Source organism: Mesoplodon densirostris, chromosome 7 (assembly GCF_025265405.1).
Source record: "Mesoplodon densirostris isolate mMesDen1 chromosome 7, mMesDen1 primary haplotype, whole genome shotgun sequence".
NCBI lineage: Eukaryota > Metazoa > Chordata > Mammalia > Artiodactyla > Ziphiidae > Mesoplodon > Mesoplodon densirostris.
In genome coordinates, this window is record NC_082667.1 from 108,698,146 (window position 1) to 108,718,748 (window position 20,603).

At 39.8% G+C, this 20,603-nt stretch overlaps 1 protein-coding gene across 9 annotated transcripts in view; it reads right to left on the bottom strand.

Moving 5' to 3' along the window:
- CADM1 (cell adhesion molecule 1) overlaps positions 1 to 20,603 on the bottom strand; it is a 344,187-nt gene that overhangs the window by 150,893 nt on the left and 172,691 nt on the right. For 6 of the 9 annotated variants that reach the window (XM_060104643.1, XM_060104640.1, XM_060104641.1 and 3 more), the window contains exon 2: positions 5,814 to 5,909. The exons of the other annotated variants lie outside the window; for them this stretch is intronic. In XM_060104643.1, coding sequence (XP_059960626.1) covers positions 5,814 to 5,909 — 96 coding nt within the window. The remainder of the gene's footprint in view (positions 1 to 5,813; positions 5,910 to 20,603) is intronic. 9 annotated transcript variants of the gene reach the window in all.

The following is a 20,603-nucleotide window of genomic DNA, read 5'->3' on the forward strand; positions in this document are numbered from 1 at the left end:
GAGGCCACAACAGTGAGAGGCCCACATACCGCAAAAAGAAAAAAAAAAAAAAAAAAAAAAAAAAGAATAGACAGATGATGAGCTAGGGAATGCAATAAGGACCTGTAATACATTTGAACACTTCAAGTTTTCGATATCTATAGGATAGTAACCTAGCGATATTAAGGAAATAGCTAGAAAGAATAATAACTAACATTTATGGCTTATTAATTATATGTCAAGTGCTGTGCTAAATGCATTAGATGTATCAACTCACTTGATACTCAAAACAGTAGGATCTATGCATTAGATTCTATTTTTACAATCATTTTTAAGGACAAGAAAGCTGAGGCTCAATGACCCAAGGTCACTATGGCAGAGTAGGCTAGTTGCTTAGCAAATATCCATTCTTCCCTTAGTCCTTGGTTAACAGAACCCTTCTTTTTTAGCTGGCCATGGTAAAGATAACATTTCCTACCTCCCTCACATCTAGAGCATGCACTGTAAGTAGAAGGGCTGGGTGGGTTGGAAAAGAAACCGGTTCTGCCTGGAGGACTCTTCATTGTCTTTCCTGCTTCCTAAGAGGCAGATGCTCTACCTAAGCCCCCAGCAGTCATCCTGGATTAGAAGGCACCACCTGGGGATTGTGAAGCAGAAAGAAGGAGGCTGAATTCCTGAAGATCCGGTGGAGGCTCTGAATTGCGCACCTCCAGACTTTTTTCAGGTGACAAAGTCAACTAGTGTTTAAACCATCATCTTGGGGATCTCTTTTAGAGCCAAAAGGAACTCCTAAATGATACAGTCACACAGTGAGCAAGTAGCACAGGCAGGCTTTAAAACTCAAGTCTTTCTGATTCCAAATCCTATGCTAGTAACAAAAGGGCTAGACTACTCAGGAGAGACTGAGGCTAGAGGTGCAGACCGTCAATTACTGGTGTATGCACATCTGGACAGATTTCATTACTTCCTCTAATACAAAAATAAGGCAAACTATTCAGCATCATCATAAAAGGGAAGTGTTACCATTAGATAAACAATCTGGATGATAGAGAATTAACATATTACTGATTTTAGAGAACTAAAATAAATAATTCTAACATTCCTAAAATTATCAGGCATAATTTTATCTTCCTGTTGAGGTCTCATTTTGGAGTCCTGTAGAATATTTTTATTAAACAGAGCTACAAAAGAAATTGGCAAGTTACTTATATACTGAGTAAATGGGAAATAATCTAGTTCCTTCTTTCCTAAATTTTAATTGGATAAAAATCCAGTTCTGTAAAGAAATGAAATACTAATGATTTTGCAATGAAGTATGTTTCCATATAAAAATAATGTACAATTGCTCCTATCAAAAGCATTAATAATTTATAGGCTAAGATCAGTTATTATGATTGGACTTGGATTTCCCTATGCAGTTAGGTGTTTATAGATATCTTCCCTGTATTACACACTGGTGAGGTTTTTTTTTTTTTTTTTTGCTGTACGCGGGCCTCTCACTGTTGTGGCCTCTCCCGTTGTGGAGCACAGGCTCCGTACGCGCAGGCTCAGCGGCCATGGCTCACGGGCCCAGCCGCTCCGCGGCATGTGGGATCTTCCCGGACCGGGGCACGAACCCGCGTCCCCTGCATCGGCAGGCGGACTCTCAACCACTGCACCACCAGGGAAGCCCCAATGATGAGTTTTAACTAAAGGTTAATAACCTTTTATTCCTACAAGAAGAATTGCAAAATTAGTATTTAGCCTTCACTTTTATGTTGTCAATGCCTGGGTGTGCTGGAGTTGGTGGGAATTCAGAAAAGAAATGCTTCATTTAATTAATTAGAAAAGGTCTCCTAGAAGAATATCTGGAAGGATGATGTAGTTTCAGGTTTTGCGGTGACAACACCCTTAAAAAGCAAAGGAAATCCTTTCTTTATAAATTTTTTTTAAAAATTCAATATAAAACGTGGGTTTTCCCAAAGAGAAATTATATCCTCTTTGTTAAAATATTATTTTTGAAGTTCATGATTTAACTAGAATCCCAGTCTCTGTAGCAGAGAGACAAGACAAATGGTTTCTTCCATCTAAAGCAATGATAGCTATATTTTAAAATATCCACATAGTTCATACTTTTAACAACATTATAGCCAGTCAGTGAATGTATTTCATCTTGATGATTTCATATATTGCATTAATGAGAAAAATTGAGGTATATTATTTGAGGATCTAAAATATTGTGTAATTACAAGTTTTATGCCAGCTTTCAAGTAATTCCGTTTTTCAAAGACAGTAAAGGGAAAAGAATCTGAGCTAGACAGATATTCTCTCTCTTAACAATAAGAGAAAGTAATTCAACTTAACAGTTCGGTTTTCTCCCTGAAGAGCTGCGTGATCAGTGAGAAGCAATGGATTAATTCCATATTCTCTCTGCTTATGTATGTTTTTAAACATCCTCTGGAGTAAATGTGCTAGCAGTAAGCATATACTACTTGGGAAAAATGCATGTTGTAGGACACTGTCTAGGCTCTCCTAGTGGCTAAAAGCAAACATAATAAAACAACCTCCCATAAATTCAGTGCTTCCTCATTTACCTATTCTTGTCTGAGCACTTTAAAACATGCAAATCATATTCCAGTGCATTCTTAATGTTTGACCCAGATTACACAAAAGAATACCAGGGTAATAAAAATCTTCCTATGCTTTACTCACAAATGTTGGAGAAATAAGATAGGCAGAAACTACTACAACCATATAATGTCATGGACTCCTCTTCCTAACACCCTAGTTCCAATAGCTGCTAACTACCAGAACTTCCTACGGTAGTCAGGTCCTGTTATAAATTGTCCTCTAAGATTTTCTGACTACATTAGTACAACTTGTTTGTCTTCTTAGTCATTTTGCAACAGTGGTGCGACACTCTAGGCAAAGCATTCCATAGGGTTAGAGCCCTGCTTGAGGGAACCAGAGGAATGCAATCATCACCCACAAATGCACCATCTGTTCTGTCTTACTGCTTAATTAAACTAAAACTGGTAGGTTCTTAATTCTCACAGCTCATAAAAATAAAGGTCACAACAGAGTATGAGCATCATGCATCATCCACATAACATACAGTTGCTAAAGTATATTTTGTCAACCTATCACTCAAAAGAAAAAAGAAACACACCATCTAGCTGATGTCAAGGCATTGAGTGATTCTATCAGTCATGATCACAGATCAATGACAGGACAGCTGAATTGCCAGCCTGAGTGAACAGAAGGTTCAATTCTTGGCTGTTGTCTTTACCTCTCTCCTATAGCACTTGCCAAAAAAAATTCTTCCTCACATTATAAGACCACTCATAAATTTGTTTGTTATATCATTCATTCGTTCATTCTTCAACCATTTATCAAAGGCTTATTTATGCACGGCATTCGGTTTGGTACTTTAGAAGATACAAAGATGCATCAGATGCAGACTCTAAGCATGCACAGCTGCTAATGATATACATATATGGGTATATGTGTGTGTATATATATAATAGCTTTATTGCAATACAATTCATATAGCATACAATTACTCAGTGTACAGTTCAGTGGTTTTTAGTATATTCATTCATAATATATTTTAGTATATTCAGTGGTTTTTAGTATAATTTAGTATAGCATATTCACACAGAGCTGTGCAACTATCACCCCTTATCCAATTTCAGAACATCATCTTCATTCCAAAATAATTTTATACCCACAAGCAGCCACTCTTATTATCTTCTCCTAGTCCCTAGCAGACCACTGACTTACTTTCTGTCTCTATAGATCTACCTATTCTGGACATTTCATATAAATGGACTCACATAATATGTGGCCTTTGGGCTTTTTTCACTTAGCATAATGTTTTCAAGGTTCAACCATACTACAGCATGTATCAGAAACTCATTCTTTTTTGTTGCTCAATAATATTCCTGTGTGTGCCTGTGTTTGTGTGTGCGTGTGTGTCTGTGTGTATATATTCTGTTTATTCATTCATCAGCTGTTGGACATTTGGGTTCTTTCCATTTTTTGGTTATTATGAATAATGCTGCTATAAACATTCCTGTACATGTTTTTGTGTGGACACATGTTTTAATTCTCTAGGGTATGCAGTTAGGAGTGCAATTGGTGGGTCATATGGTAACTCTATGTTTAACTTTTTGAGGGACTGCTAAGCTGTTTTCCAAATTAGCTGCACCATTTTACATTACCACTGGCAATGTATGAAGATTCCACTTTCCCACATCCTTGTCAACACTTATTATTGTCTGTCTTTTTTAGTTTAGTCATCCTTGTGGATGTGAAGTGGTATCTCACTTTGGTTTTGATTTGCATTTCTCTAGTGACTAATAATGTTGAGCTTATGTGCTTATTGAACAATTATATAACTTCTTTGGAGAGATGTGTTATATATTTTGAGCAACTTTTAATCAACCACTTGGTAGAAATATATGAAGTATTATATTTGTGATCTCCCAGCGCCAATGTGTGACGTTTTCCATCAAAACTCTAATTAATCTTCTCACCCTAAAGTTCCTTTTGATGTTTAAATGCACACACTAATATATATGTCCAAATACAAAGAAGTCTTGAAATTCTATAGCATAATTTAAAGGGTGGGGGGTAAGAATAGGTGGGTGAAATTTCACTCGACTAGTTCATTCTTTCTAGCCAATAGCCCATTTTCCAAGTCTACTGAAAGTCAACTAATAAGAATTTCTGAAGAAGATAAGTAACTTGGAAGTAGATGAATTATAGGAAATTCAAGAGGAGGAAATGATGGTGAGAAGAATGAAGGACAAATTCAGCTTCACAACAAGCAAATTCAAGAAATGTTAGAGAGATAACTCAACCTCAGGAGAGCTTGATTGATTTAGACAGTAGTAGAGAGATTTTGTAGATAACTAAGAGTTATTTCCTAGGAAAGTGGATGAATCATGGTGTCACTAGCCCAGAAGAAGAGCAAGGATGGGAATGGGAAGGAGGGGAGCAAAATAAAATGCAGACCCACTGAAGGAGGACTAGTGGATTTTGTTGCTCTTTTAAGGAAAGGGATTTGAAAAAGGAAAAAAATAATGGGATTAATCCAATCTGGGCCACAGTGGATTTGGTCTTGGATATGGGAGTTGTTTTTCCAGGGCAGCAGAGGGGAAGAACATGCAAAGAACCCAAGCAGGATGGCGCTCAGGAGAGGGTGTGGGTTAGAGATGCTTGCGGGAAACAAAAGAGCTGCAGTCTGTTCACACAACAGAGAAAAGCCTGACATTATTCTTAACTCCTTTCAAGCCAAATCATTCTAGTTGGAAACAATGGGGAACTTAATTCAGTGATATAGTTATGAGATACTGATGAATGAAACTAATTGATCCTCCCTACTGCGCCCGTAAAAGTAATCACGTGTCTCCCTTTAGACTTCTCTGAACTGAATCACGCACCTTCGACTTTCTTCTGTGCAGGTTTTTAAAACTTCGTAACATTTCTCTCCAGAAAAGACAAATAAAAACAAAACAGGGCCTCCCTGGTGGAGCAAGTGGTTGAGAGTCCGCCTGCCGATGCAGGGGATGCGGGTTCGTGCCCGGGTCTGGGAGGATCCCATATGCCGCGGAGCGGCTGGGCCCGTGGGCCATGGCCGCTGAGCCTGCGCGTCCGGAGCCTGCGCGTCCGGAGCCTGTGCTCCGCAACGGGGGAGGCCACAACAGTGAGAGGCCCGCATACCGCAAAAAAAAAAAAAAAAAAAAAAAAAAAAAACAAATAAACGACAGCAACAATAAGCATGATGATTTGGATGCCACGTTCTCTACAAGAAACAAAAGAAGGCAAAACTGTAAAGGAGTCAGCAGTACCTTTACCGGCGATATACTCCAGGCCCCCAATCGATAACTCTGTTCTCTCTTGTTGGTATGTCCGTGGAAAAGGTGCACGACAGCAGAAACAGAGACCTTAAAAAGCAATTAAGGGTGAGGAATCTCCTGCCAAACCGCTAGTACAGATGTAACCTTTTTTTTCACAGAGCTTAGCTTCATTCCATGGACAAGAAGCAGCTTGATAAATACTACATGATGAAAAAATGATCAAATTTATAAAAACTAAAGATGAGGAATGACCAATGGGGAGAACCCCAGGTGCTACGGAGAGTGGCTGCACGGATTTCTGTGCTTCCTGCTCCCGGTAGGTGGCGCCAAACTCCTTGAAGAGGAAACAGAAAGTCAAGTTAAAGGGCTGGTGTGTGTCTAGATTGAAGGGCTAAAGAATTTGCTTGTGAGTTGGCAATTTTTCTTTCAAGACAGCTTTTCTTCACTGGTATTGGCAAGCTTTACAGTTCAGAAGTGATTCACCTACGTCACGTTATTTCAGCGCTTCTTTTTTCCCCTCTAAGTGCCCAGCTTCATGTTAACAGTATGACCACCTTCATTGCACAACTCAACTGTGTCCATCACATAAAGGGAAGGCTCATTACAGCACCGATTAAAAGCATTTTCAAAGGGAAAATAGCATTTTAGAGCCATTAGGATGCCAGAAGTTAAAATCTCTAGGAAGAAATGTTACAAAACTGCTATTTACAACCATCAACCAGAATGAAACCCTGTTTCTGGTCCCCACAATAGCCACAGGGAAGCAACAATAACTGGGATTACCTTCTCAGGGGGCTCTGACACCCATATATGCTCCCAATCTTTCAGGCCTTGGGGTGGAAGAGTGTCAGAAACACGCCTCAGACATGCATCTCCTGGTAGCCCTGTTCTGAAGGCAGCCATGGGTCAGATCTCAGTGCATCCTCAACAAGGGTCCTCGCCCCCAAAGAAGCAGTGTTGAGGAGCTGGGGTAGGGCTGGGAAGGAAGGGTTGGTCAAGCTGGGATAAAAGGAGGATGAAGAGAAGGGTGTGTCTCTGCGGGCAAACACCGGCAGGTGAGAATTAGCTATCTTGTCCCAGGTTTTCCCTCTCCTCCTATGGATCCAATGTTTCTAACAAACAAACATTTCCTGCCAACCTCCTAAAATTTTTAAACAACAGCAGCCAAGACTGACTTCCATTCGGCACAATTACATAAGACCAAGCAGTGCACTGCTCTCATTTTGGGAGCTTTGTTTTAAGCTCCCTCATTAATCTTTCAGTCTTCTCCCATCTCTGCCTGACTACAACTGCCCTGAATTTATCCAAGCCTGCAGCATGCCAGGCTCACTGGTGTCTAAATCACCAGGAGCTGAATACACACGCTACTCGTGGGAGTCTAGACTTCCATCAGAAAGAACCAATCACAGCTCAGGAGACGTAAACCTCTTTTTAATTGTATTCTATGATACTAACAGGCATTCATTACACACGGACCTTAAAACAAGATTTGCTCTTGGCTGCTCATAATTGTGTTTCTACAGCAGTTTAAACCGTTGGCACCTGCAATTGCTAGCAGGCCTAAGCTAAGAATTTCTATTATCCCAGTTTCAAGGGTTACATTTAAAATAAAACTCGGAGGGGCAAAACATTACACACACACATATTTACACAAATTAAATACGATGCAAAAAGTCAATACCTTCTGCACACAAAACTACATTAAACCCAATTAGACCTAAGCAAAACTATAGGAAGCAGGTTTTCTGTGAACCAATGGAGGAGCTGTTCTGTATAATAAAGAATATAAAAGCAGCGAGATTACAGGGTTCTGCAGAATTGTCAATAAATGCTTTTCAAACATCATTACCAAGACTGATTTCTAAATTCATTAACGTAAATGAAATTAACACAAAACAGTCCAAGTCAAGGAATTTATACACAAGTAACCGCTGACTTCTGGGTTCTAAGAAAGAAGGGCTCTTTAAGCATGAATCTGTTGTCCAAGGTTTTTCCAGGCTATTCCAAACTATAAGGCACAAAACAGTCACCAAACTAAAGTACAGTGTCCTTCTGGTTATGGTTTCCTACTTGATTATGACCAAAATTAAATTATACAAATATTTCACTAAATATCTTCTCAGACCTTATAAATATTAATATGACCTCAATCTCCTATGTGCCCAGCATTTAAAAATCCATTTAAAAATCTTGGAAACTAATTTAAGATTTCCATCTAGAATACAAATTAGCACGTCCTCTTCCTTGCTCTGTTTTGCTCCACAACCATATCTGCACGTTTACCACTGAATGTCAATCGGTAGCACTTAAAGATGATGAATATTAAAAGCATGCTTCTGCCTGCTAACATATTAGAGCCTGACAACCACTGAATTTGTCATAAGCTACATTTTCGGTAAACAAACGACTGCCTTTAAAGCACCAAAGCATTCCGTAAATTCCCAAATTGTGAAAAAGGTACACAGAGGGTGAAATTTTACTGTTAAATACATCAGCTGAGAGGATTGCACGAAATTTAAATCTTTTTAAAAACTTACCGCCTCACAGTAACACTTGGCTGTACTCTCTAAAGTATTTCCCTGGGGACTACATTTGAACTATGCCAGCTGCTATGAACTGAACAGTCATCATGTGCCAGGCACTGAGCATTTTACATATATACATACATGCATGCTTTTGAAATATACATGCAATCTACTGACATGCCATCTTCACATACATGCTACCTTATTTGCATACATGCATGCTACCTTTACATACACAACACGATATGAAATTTCCTACCCTGTAAGGTAAGCTATTGTTTTCCTTGGAGAGGTTAGACGACTTACTTGAGGTCATGAGCAAAGGAAAGGTAGAGCCAGAATTCCAACCCAGGTTTATGTCTCCAATCCCCTACACACTACTATGCAGCCAATTTTCTGTCATATAAAACCTCCTGGGGACTTCCCTGGTGGCACAGTGGTTAAGAATACACCTGCCAATGCAGGGGACACGGGTTTGAGCCCTGGTCCGGGAAGATCCCATGTGCTGCGGAGCAGCTAAGCCCATGCGCCATAATTACTGAGCCTGTGCTCTAGAACCCGTGAGCCACAACTACTGAGCCGGCACGCCACAACTACTGAAGCCCATGCGCCTAGAGCCCGTGCTCCACAACAAGAGAAGCCACCACAATGAGAAGCCCGCACACCACAAGGAAGAGTAGCCCCCATTCGCCACAACTAGAGAAAGCCTGCACACAGCAACCAAGGCCCAACGCAGCCAAAAATAAATAAATAAATAAATAAATAAATAAATAAATTTAAAAAAAGAAAACAACCTCCTGAAGGGCTGACATTTGCTGGATACTGCTTACTCTGTTGGGTCCAGAGCTTAATACCTATTTATTTTACATTTGCATTAAGAAAACCTTCTCGTATACAAATCTTACTTCTGCAAGGATTCATTCATCCAGAAGACTGAACAGAAGTGCACCTTTGATGGGACTATAGAAAAGATTATTATTACTATTATTTTTTACTTAATTAAAAATGGCTTATTGGGATCACCTCTTTAGTATGTGGAAGAGCAGCTGGTTTACTCTGTCAAATCTCTGTACAATACACCTGTTCTTACCCAACTCTGTGCCATATGACCCAGCAATCCCACTCCTGGGCATATACCCAGATAAAACTATTATTTGAAAAGATATATGCACCCCTCTTTTCACAGCAGCACTGTTTATAATAGCCAAGACATGGAAACAACCTAAATGTCCATCAACAGATGAATGGATAAAGAAGATGTGGTACATATATACAATGGAATATTACTCAGCTATCAAAAAGAATGAAATAATGCCATTTGCAGCAACATGGATGGACCTAGAGATTATCATACTAAGTGAAGGCAAATATCATATGATATCACTTATATGTTGAATCAAAATTTGGCACATATGAACTTATCTACGAAACAGACTCACAAAGAGAACACACTTGTGGTTGCCAATGGGGAGGGCAGGCGGAGGAGAGTTGGATTGGGAGTTTGGGATTAGCAGATGCAAACTATTACAGAGAAGATGGATAAACAACAAGGTCCGACTGTATAGCACAGGGAACAAGATTCAATATCCTGTGATAAACCACAATGGGAAAGGACATGAAAAAGAATGTATATATATGTATAACTGAATCACCTGTACAGCAGAAATTAACACAATGCTGTAAATCAACTATACTTGAATAAAATTAAAAAACAACCCAACAACTCTGTCAAATCTCTGCAAAATATACCTGTTTGATATATCAACAATATACCCAACTGCCTAGCCTGGAAGGTGGAAGTGATTGGGATTGGGCTCTGCAGCTGGAGTTGAAAATACAGTGCTACTTCCTACCAGTCATGTGACCAAGCCTCAAAAGCCTCATTTGACAATGAAGCTGATAGTACCTAGCTCATAGATTACTGAGGAGGTTAAATGAAATGATGCATACAGGGTATACATAGTGAGTACTCAATAAATGTTAGCTGTTGGCTTTCTTTGGGGTGTCAGATTTTATCAAAACATCTTTACTACTTCCCTTGGATGCTATATGGTTCTTTAATTTGTCTATTAAGAACGGTCTTACACTCAATAAGTATTTTTCCTACTCAATTTTATGCTATCAGCTCTACAGCTCTCCAAATCATTCTAAATTATTCTTCTGTTTCCCTGGGCTTAGAGAGACTCAAATTCTTTTTCTAAATTATAGACTAAGATCTTCTTTTTGAACCTGATTTTTCTAGATGCTTAATCACTTCTGTTGACCTCTGATTTTCTACCAGATTGGCCAAATCTTTCTGATATGTTGACATCCAGAACAATCTGAATTAACCTTTTGAGAGCCTAAAAATCAGGACTTATTTGAATTATGATTTCCGCTTTCCCCAGCACTTAGCAACATGTTCCTTACTGCATGTTAATCTCCACCTTTCCTCCATGTCTTACCTCAGGACAGACGTTTCATCACATTTCAGAGTAAAGACTTTTTTCTCTCTCTTATAATGAGGGAGAAACAGTGCCATTACTTACAAAGTTGTTGTTTGTAGATGAAATTACATTTTCCAAATATATAGTGTTAGTTAATTTATATATGTCTTCATTCATTTCTTCAACAAATATTTCTTTGTGCCTACTATGTGCCATAGTGGGTGGATAATACGCTTGTGCAATGAAAAGATGAAAGCTTAGGTGCTAAATTCTGTTGTCTGCCTAGATCACACAGGTTGTTTGAAAAGAGTAGTTAAAACTTTTAAGAGTCAAATTAATTATATATGTATTATTTAGAAGTATATACGTATATTATATTTATATTTCCAAATTCAATCTCTCTTTGAAATGAGATATAAAAGTGAGTCTGCAAATGAAAAAAAAGGAAAGGAATATGAAACTCTTCTGTTTTTCTATAGCTAGATGGGATTATGGTGTTTGATTCTGTTTTCTGTATTGAGTTTGATAGGCATCCTGTTTCTTTACTTAATTAGTTATAAAAACTTTTAATAAATCTGAAAACACTATGTATCTACTCTTAACATAACCCCAAAAGATCATTTTAGTCTTCTTTTAATGAAAGACTCATAATTTAGCACTTTTATTTCCCTTGCACTACCTACCAGTTTTCCAGTTAAAAAAGAAAAAGTCATCAGAATATTGTTCAGTGTTGATTTGGAATTAGAAACTCCACCTGGAATGTGGTATCAATACCTAAGGTTGAGTCTCTTTTATATCTGAAAAATGTCCCTCCAATAATTATCACAGTTGATGCATTAGTTTTGCACTGTCTTCCTCAATACGCTCTCTCATTTCTAGGTTGGTGCTGTATCTTTCTAGGCTTCTCCACTGCATTCTGGGCATTTTCGTGAACTTTATTCTCTATCACTGGCTGAGTTTTCTAAGTCTCCTTCTAATATTTACAACGAAGATTTATTTTACCTATTATAGTTTTCATTTCATTATACCCTTTCTAAAATTCTCATTTACATGATACAACCTCTTTATGTATCTCACTGAATGTACAAAGCAGAGCTTTTCTGACAGCTTGTTTCATAAAGCAGATCTTTTTCAGAGAGATTTTACTGCAGGTTCCCACAACTCCTTTGCTTTAGAGCTGTTGTTTTTTGCTTTAATTATTCATCTATAATATTTGCCTTGCTTCCTTTTTTACATTCTTGAGCTTGGTTTGTTGACCTTGGTCTTCAATGCTTACCTACATGAGGACCGCTTTAAAGCCCTTACCAATAATTGAGTTTCATTAATGAATTTGACAGTCTCTTCAATGATCACCACGTGCTAGGAACTGAGCAAGGTGCCGGGGGTTCAATAAGAAGGAATCCACCACCCTTCCAACTTCCCTTCCCAGCCCTTATGGAGCTTAACCAACCCAGGAGACAAACAAAACATACACTGTGGTGAAGGGGTGGGGCAACAGAGGATGACTGGTGGTAGGTGTGGCAGGTGCAAATGCTGGAGTACCAAGGGTCACAGACCAAGCCAGAAGCTGGGGGTGGGGGGGAGGTAGAGTCTATTTGGAATGAGATCAGTCTCCACTCCCTCCCCTGAACCCTACAAAAAAGCTAAGCCAGAGAAGGAGCAGGTAGCGCTATTTACCAAATCAGCTAAAGCAATGAGCAGCACTGGAGATGAACAAAAGGGAAAACAGGTCAGTACGAGGAGAGAGAGAGCAGGATTCCAGAACCAGAGGCAGCAAAGGGCTGGGGCGGGGGGGATGCAGGGGCAGAGGGGGTCAGAATGGGGGTCGCTGAAGAAGGGGCACCTCTCCATCTGGTTTCAACCGCAAGGAAGAATAAAAATTCCTTCCAGAAACTAGAATGGGCTAAATGCCTGATACTCAGCGTGGTGACTTCTGGGGATTTGTTTCCTCTTCAGACAATTTCATGGGTCTTTTAAAGAAAATAAGGAAGACATTGTTCACAGCACTTCCACTCAGTTTGCTACATTCTTGGAAGTCAGTGGTTCAATCTCAAAGGAAACTTCTTGCTAACAGTACGTTCAGTTATTGATGCACTGAAAACAATGAATGTTGTGGGACAAAGACTTCCTAGCCTATCCAGCTAAACAAAAGAGCCCCCCTCCAGACACACATTTCCATCCCGAAAGCCCTGCAGGCATATTTGTGAAGTTTGCCATCATAAGACTCCTTTAATTTTAAGTTAAATTAAGGGCCCCAAAAGTAAGCACATTGTTCAGGTTATCCCAACTAACGTTTTAAACTTACAATTTCAATGATTCTCCATCCAGTTGATGACTCCTACTATAATAAAGATTTCATGAACCATGGCACCAACTGACAAAAACCAAATAAACAAATATCGTTCACAGTTTAGAAGTAAGAAAAAGCTCCTGCACAGTCCCATTCCTAACTGGAAAAGGGTATATATCTGGGGGAGATTTTTTTAATCTAATCTATACCTGTAAATGAAAAACATGGGGGTACCAAGGCTGATTTTCTAACAAAAACATACAAAGTTAAGATCCCAAATTTCTGAGCTATCAGTTGACACATACAAAATATTTACACACACACACACACACAATGATCAATCAAAACTGAAATGAAATACGGATCTATTTTTCTTCAGCACAGTTCTATCGTTCCCTTCTCGCTGTGTGTGTGTGTGTGTGTGTGTGTGTGCGGTGCAGGAAGGGGGGTTGTTGATAGATTTCTTTATTCACTGCTACACTTATCGATCCAGTTGCCCCAGTTTTTGTGAGGTTTTCTAACAATGCCCCACTGCCAGAAAGTTGGAGGGGAAAAACAAAAAAAAAGTAAACAGATGACAGGGAAGGAACTTGGACTGGAAATTATCAAAGCACACGGTGTGAGGAAATCTATAGGCCAGCACAATCATTACTCAGCCATCTGATTATTTCTGAGCTGGGCACAGAAGGAGGATATTTGAAGGGAGTAACCAGCCTCCTTTTGCCCCCTCCTCCCCTCCCCCACTGAAAAGCAAGGACACAAGAAAGGATGCGAACAAGGGAAGGGAAGGAGGAGGAGAGAAAACAGCAAGCTCAGAAGCAAAAGAGGGATGGGTAGATAGAAGTGAAAAGGCTCCTTCAAAGGGGAGCCTAATGGAGTTTGAAACACTGAAAGTGGAGCAGGTCTATTAGGTGTGGCATGTGTGTGCACAGCTGAAGTGAACTGAAGATGAAGGTCACTTCAGTTGAAGGAGAAGAACTATGAGATCTGGGTAGTAGCAGAGTCATCAGAAGGAATGCTTCACACACTTAGTGAGGATCCTGACTTAGAAATCACTGGGGAAACTGAGACAGTCTCGAAGTAGTTGTGGCTCCAGAATTGTTACTGGGGAGGTGAGGTGGGGTAGGGGGAGTGGGGAGGTATTTAAAGTTGGATTGGTATGATACTTACATATGCTTGATACAGTTTCCATATCTAAGAATGGGGAAGATTAAAGAGATCATAAAGGATTCCCCTCAACCATCTTTGGTTTGATGCCTCCACTGACTTGAAGGTAGATTACAGGGATATCTGATTTATGGAATGATGGAGTAATCTGATAGTAAATAAAGAGTCAAGAAATATCTCTAATTCTTACTACTCTACTCTGGAATAGAGGGAAAAAATGAAGCGATGTCCCTCTTGGATTTCCCTGGGGCTTCCCTGAAATATCACTGGCTGATATTTTCTCACAGTTCCATCCCTGGCACTCTTCTCTGCTCTGCCTACACACTCTAAGCAATGTCAAGCTCACCTCACCAGTTCCAGCCCAGCACTCTAAACTGAACGCTCGCCTTTCTCACTGGCGGTCTCATCAGTTCTTCAAATCAACATGGTTAAAATTAAGTTTATAATATTCCTGCCCCCCACCCACCCTGCTTCTATTCACTTCATCAACTGAGAAAGTCATCTTCAAAAACGTTTGCCCCCCCCTCCCTCCAAAACCAATTGGTAAACAGTTCCCAAGGATTTCAATGATTTTGCAAACCCATCATCTATTTTCAAATCCGACTACTACAAACTTAGGGTCAACCATCTTTTCTCACCTGATCTTCCAAATGGCCTCCTAACTAGCTTCTCACTCTTCAGAAACATCCTCTACACTATCACCAGGGCATTCTCTCTAAACAATGATCTGATCAGATCACTTGCACGCTTCAAACTTTCAATGGCTCCCTGTGCCTATAGGATGAAACTCAAAACTACCTGAGCTCCCAGTCACGTTCTTCTTTAAGGAGAGAGAGAGAGAGAGAAAGAGAGAGCAAATTCCTGCCACATCTCCCTCAGAACTGTTGGGAGGATCAAATAAAAATGTATGTAGGGGCTCCCCTGGTGGCGCAGTGGTTGGGAGTCCGCCTGCCAATGCAGGGGACACGGATTCGTGCCCCGGTCTGGGAAGATCCCACATGCCGCGGAGTGGCTGGGCCCGTGAGCCATGGCCGCTGAGCCTGCGCGTCCGGAGCCTGTGCTCCCCAACAGGAGAGGCCACAACAGTGAGAGGCCCGTGTACCGCAAAAAAAAAAAAAAAAAATGTATGTAGATGCACTTTCAAAGCTATAAAGGATCATCCCGTGGTTCTTAGCCTTTATGGGGATCACAGTCCCTTGGACGAGTCTGATATAAGCTCTGGAGTTTTCTCAAAAACACAAACATCAGCATCTACCTGCAGGTACACCTCGGCATCCAGTTTCAGGGTATCTGTGGATGCTCAAAGACAATCCAGATTAAGACCTTACTTAGGTATTTATTATTTTCACATTGGTATACAGAATTAGAGCCAGCAGCATCTCGATGGCATTTCCAGCTTCGTAAACAAGCAAGTGGCTCTCCTGTGGGCAGTCTGATTATTCATGCAGATGTCTAAAATATTCATCAGCAGGGTCAATGGGTGCACAGTGAATATAGGCAGAAAATTAGTACAGTAGTTAGAGGGCAGGGCGCACAGTCATTTCACTGGAGCGCAGCTGTCCCTACACACGCAACTGTTTGAAAAGAACAGGTTATTTTGAAAACGATCAGCTGAACTGAGTCAAAAAAACTAGCCAGGGCTTCCCTGGTGGCGCAGTGGTTGAGAGTCTGCCTGCCGATGCAGGGGACACGGGTTCGTGCCCCGATCCCGGAAGATCCCACATGCCGCGGAGCGGCTGGGCCCGCGAGCCATGGCCGCGGAGCCTGTGTGTCCGGAGCCTGTGCTCCGCAACGGGAGAGGCCACAGCAGTGAGAGGCCCGCGTACAGCAAAAAAAAAAAAAAAAAAAAAAAAAAAAAAACTAGCCAGTGGGCCTTCATCTAACTGAATGAAAATGAAGTAAGGTTCCTTCTTTTTCCCACAGCTCATCAATGCAAACATAGGCACACGGAATCTACAGCGTACGTGTTCGTTATTCACGAGCCTGTTTCTTGCAGCTGTATCTTCCACGATTTGGCTTTGGCTCTGTTTGTCCATATGTCCTGCAACATGTTTGTACATATTTACACCGTATATTTTAGTTCTCAGAAGCTAAGAGGCAAGGAACAATGCTTACTCTGCATGTCTGTACAGGACCCATCACCCGGGACTGCCGGGATGTATCCAACGGCAGCAGACCCAAATTCCGTACCAAGCGTGGGCCTAAAATCCTCATCGGAAAAAATTGATCCCATCCCCCTTCAGAAAAATGTGATCATCAAAGTTTGTGTTACTGACCAATGACTAAATCTTAAGTCATTCACAGATGATGATGCCATGCCATCAAAGTGAAATACCACGAAAAACATTGATCAGTATATATCAAACAGTAGATACATCTTCCATAGCCTACATATCAAACAGGAGATACACGTTCCAGAGCATACAATACCACGTATGAGGGGGCTCTATGTACTATGAAATATACATATTGAATACAAAAACTAAATGTGTTCTTATTATAAGATTGGCCTAAAACCAATGTTAGCCTTTAAAAATAACCATTTAGGGGCTTCCCTAGTGGCGCAGTGGTTGAGAGTCCGCCTGCTGATGCGGGGGATACGGGTTCCTGCCCCGGTCCAGGAGGATCCCGTGTGCCGCGGAGCGGCTGGGCCCGTGAGCCGTGGCTGCTGGGCCTGTGCTCCGCGGCGGGAGGGACCACAGCAGTGAGAGGCCCGCATACCGCAAAAAAAAAAAAAAAAAAAAAAAAAAAAAATCTAATTAACCGTTCTTTGCTTGCCTTCTGAAAATTAATATTTTCGGCACATATATCTCAGATATATCCTCTGGAAATATGAACTTATGTCTTTTTTCTCTTGAGAAATTTCCAAGAAGCAGTCATTCGAAATCATTAAAGGGCCTTACAGCTGACTGCTTAAAAAATGCCTGCATTTTCCTATTTTGTCACGAGATGGCGATATCATGCATTAGTAAACCATAAAAACCGTTAAGTATTAATTTATCTCTCTAGAAGTGCGGTTCTCAAACTTGAGGATGTCAGAACCCTTTAAAACTCTTCAAAATTATTGAGGACCTCAGAGAGCTTCTGTTTATGTAGGTTATATCTATCGATTTTTACCTTATTAGTAGTTTAAATTGAAAAAAGTTTACACATTTCTATTAATGCACTTAAAATACTAATAAATGCATTACTTGTTAACCTAAATAATATATTTTTTGTGAAATAACTACACTGTCCAAAGCAAAAAGAGTAGTGAGAGACTTTTACAAATCTCTTTAATGTATGCCTAGCATAAAAGAAGAGACCAGGATTCTTCTATCTGTTTCTTCATTTAATCTGCTGTGATATGTTGCTTTGATTGAGGTAAATGAAGAAAGCTCAGCCTCAGGCAGATATGTACTTGAAAAGGGAAAATCTTTTAACAGTCTTTTCAGATAATTATGAATATCCTTCTTTGATACTATACCAAAACTCAACAAGTGGTAGTTTCTTAATGCTATGTTAGAATGTGGAATCAGAAACCGTATTAAAGAACTTTCTGACTCTACATTAGAATCCATTGGTCTATCTTGCATTTTGAATGGATCTTTTACCCAGGCCTGATTTTTTTTTTTGTAGCATCATGCATTGGTCCTTTGGAAAATATGAGTTCACTAAGTTATGCAGATCTTCCAAATGTTGACACATTTCATTATTTTTTTAAAAAAAAAACATATTCATTTATCACCACCAAGCTCATCAGAAAAGTCTTTTAAGTATGTGGAAGCTGTCAAGTTCTCAGTGAGATTCAAGTTTTCTAAAATTCCTGTTTTCATTCGAAAGCTTGAATTGTATCACTAACAACAAACACTGTCCTCTGTTTCCCTCAAAAGGACAGGCTCACTTTACTTTCAAGAAAATACCCAAGTCTGCATACCCATAGTTTAATCATCCTTTCGAGTAAAATGGCGTTCCATGAAACATTCAGCTAGCTCAGCTTGTAAGTCAGTCTCACGAGTACTCTTCCTTAAGACAATCATCATACTGGTATGAAGCAGAAGTACTTCATGTGTACCTCCCCTTTCATTACACAGACTACAAAAAGATGTGTACTCAAGGCCTAGATTTGATAAGATTAATAAGTTCTACTGCTTCATCAGGACATTCTTTTTTACTGAGAGTGTGCGGGGGTGAAGAATATAATGATTTCTAGGACAGTTTGGTGCCACTGACTTGATTCAGGTTAAGGTGCCAGCAGTTTTACCCACCACTGCTTTTGTGCCATTAGTGCAAACGTCAAGATATCAAAAAAGACAAATGACATCTTAGTATTATAAGAATAATTTTGATCTTATGGATCCCCTGAAAGGATCTCAGAGATCCCCAGGGATCCCTGGTCCACACTTTGAGAACCACACTTGAGTTTATAAAAGATATAATACGTATATTCAATATATATATATATATAATGTATATTCAAATATATTATTTTATTCAATCCTAAATACTTTGTGAAATATGTAGTTTAAGTATCCTGACTATCCCCATTTTGTAGAAGGTGAGGCTCAAGATTATGAAATTATTTATGCAAGACCACAAAAGCTAGAAAATGACACGGAGGGAATTTAACTTAGGGTCTTGTTCAGTCTGTATTCTTTTCACTTTATTACACTGCACAGAAAACTAAAATGGACTTATGACAGCATTTAAAAATAAACTGAGGGCTTCCCTGGTGGAGCAGTGGTTAAGAATCCGCCTGCCAATGCAGGGGACACGGGTTTGAGCCCTGGTCCGGGAAGATCCCACATGCCGCAGAGCAACTGGGCCCGTGAGCCACGACTACTGAGCCCGTGCTCTGGAGCCTGTGAGCTGCAACTGCTGAGTCCGTGTGCCACAACTACCGAAGCCCACGCGTCTAGAGCCTGTGCTCCACAACGAGAAGCCACCGCAATGAGAAGCCCGCACGCCACAACGAAGACCCAACGCGGCCAAAAAAAATAAATATTTTTTTAAATAATTAAAAAATAAATAAACTGAGTGACAAATTTAGGGGGAAATGAGAAGAAGGGATTCATAGTACAGAAAAGCCTCTATTCCTAAAACAGTTGGTAAAGGGAAACCCTTATTTAATTTTATCATTAACTCTTCCATATACCTGCTCTTTAGATGCCTACTCGTCTTAAAAATTTACAATATATTAATTGGGACCAAAACATGAATTCAGTAAAATACCAAATTTAAGTCCTTTCCTGATGTGTATATTCATAATTTAGTTCTTTTAAAAGCATTACCAGATCTCAGAGCCATAATTGGAAGCACTATCATTTCACAGTAGTAAGGCTAAAAATAATTGTACACCAGGAGTGTTGTTCCAACTTTTTCTCCAAGAAGTAGAACACTGAATAAATAGTTAACACTTTACGTGGCATCTCAATATGGGAAAAAAATAAATCGAAGTTATTCTCTCTGGTTGAAACATACTGTGTTGCTGTTATTAGTAGTTACCCTTAATTAAGTACTCACAATATGTTTGAATTTGTGAGAGTTTTACATATATTATCCACCTCATTTAATCTTCACAACATTTTAAAGTCGCCACCTTCTTATTAATACGACCACCATTTTACAGATGAGGCAATTGACGTTCAGAGAATTAACTGTCTACTAATACAAGTTGTTAGTAGCTGAGCTGAATTTAAAAAAACAGTCTGTCTAAGCTTGACTGACTCCAAAGATGAATCTATTCGTTCCTGCCTCTTTTCGGGGGTTCCCGGGTCGGCAGCTCGGATGGGCACCTGCAACTAGATCCCTGATTTTCCCCAGTTAGTTAGCCTCCTATTGAGATGCAGTTGGTGGAGTCAATGCTAAATACATGTATTAATTTGATGTGCTGTAGACACTGTCTCATAGTTAACACAAATTTCATTCTTTCCGCCTAACTGTATATCTTTCTACTTCACCAACTTGCTATTCAGTTATTCCTCAACACAAACTCTCTTTTCCAGTAAAACTAGGTGACTCGTGATTTCTTTGATTACACCACCGTCTTCCTCTACCATTCAGCCTGTACCCCTCCATTCTGCCTATTGAAATCCTGCCTTTTATACTTCTGTGAGGTCTTCCCTAAGACAGGAGGCGGGTGTTCTGTCTCCTTACCCTCTACCCCTTGGCTCTATATCTTTCTTAGTGCTACTTAACCTTTCATTTGCATTTGTTGTATCTTCTCAACTAAGTTGTAATTGTTTTTTTCCCCTCTTTGTATTCCCCACAACTTCTATCACAATACTATATATAAACTAGAGGCCTGCAAATGTTGTTGAATTAGTACTCTATGGAGTTGTGATAAGGATTTATTAAAAATCCATTTCTTAAGGAATTTATATTAGATAAACAT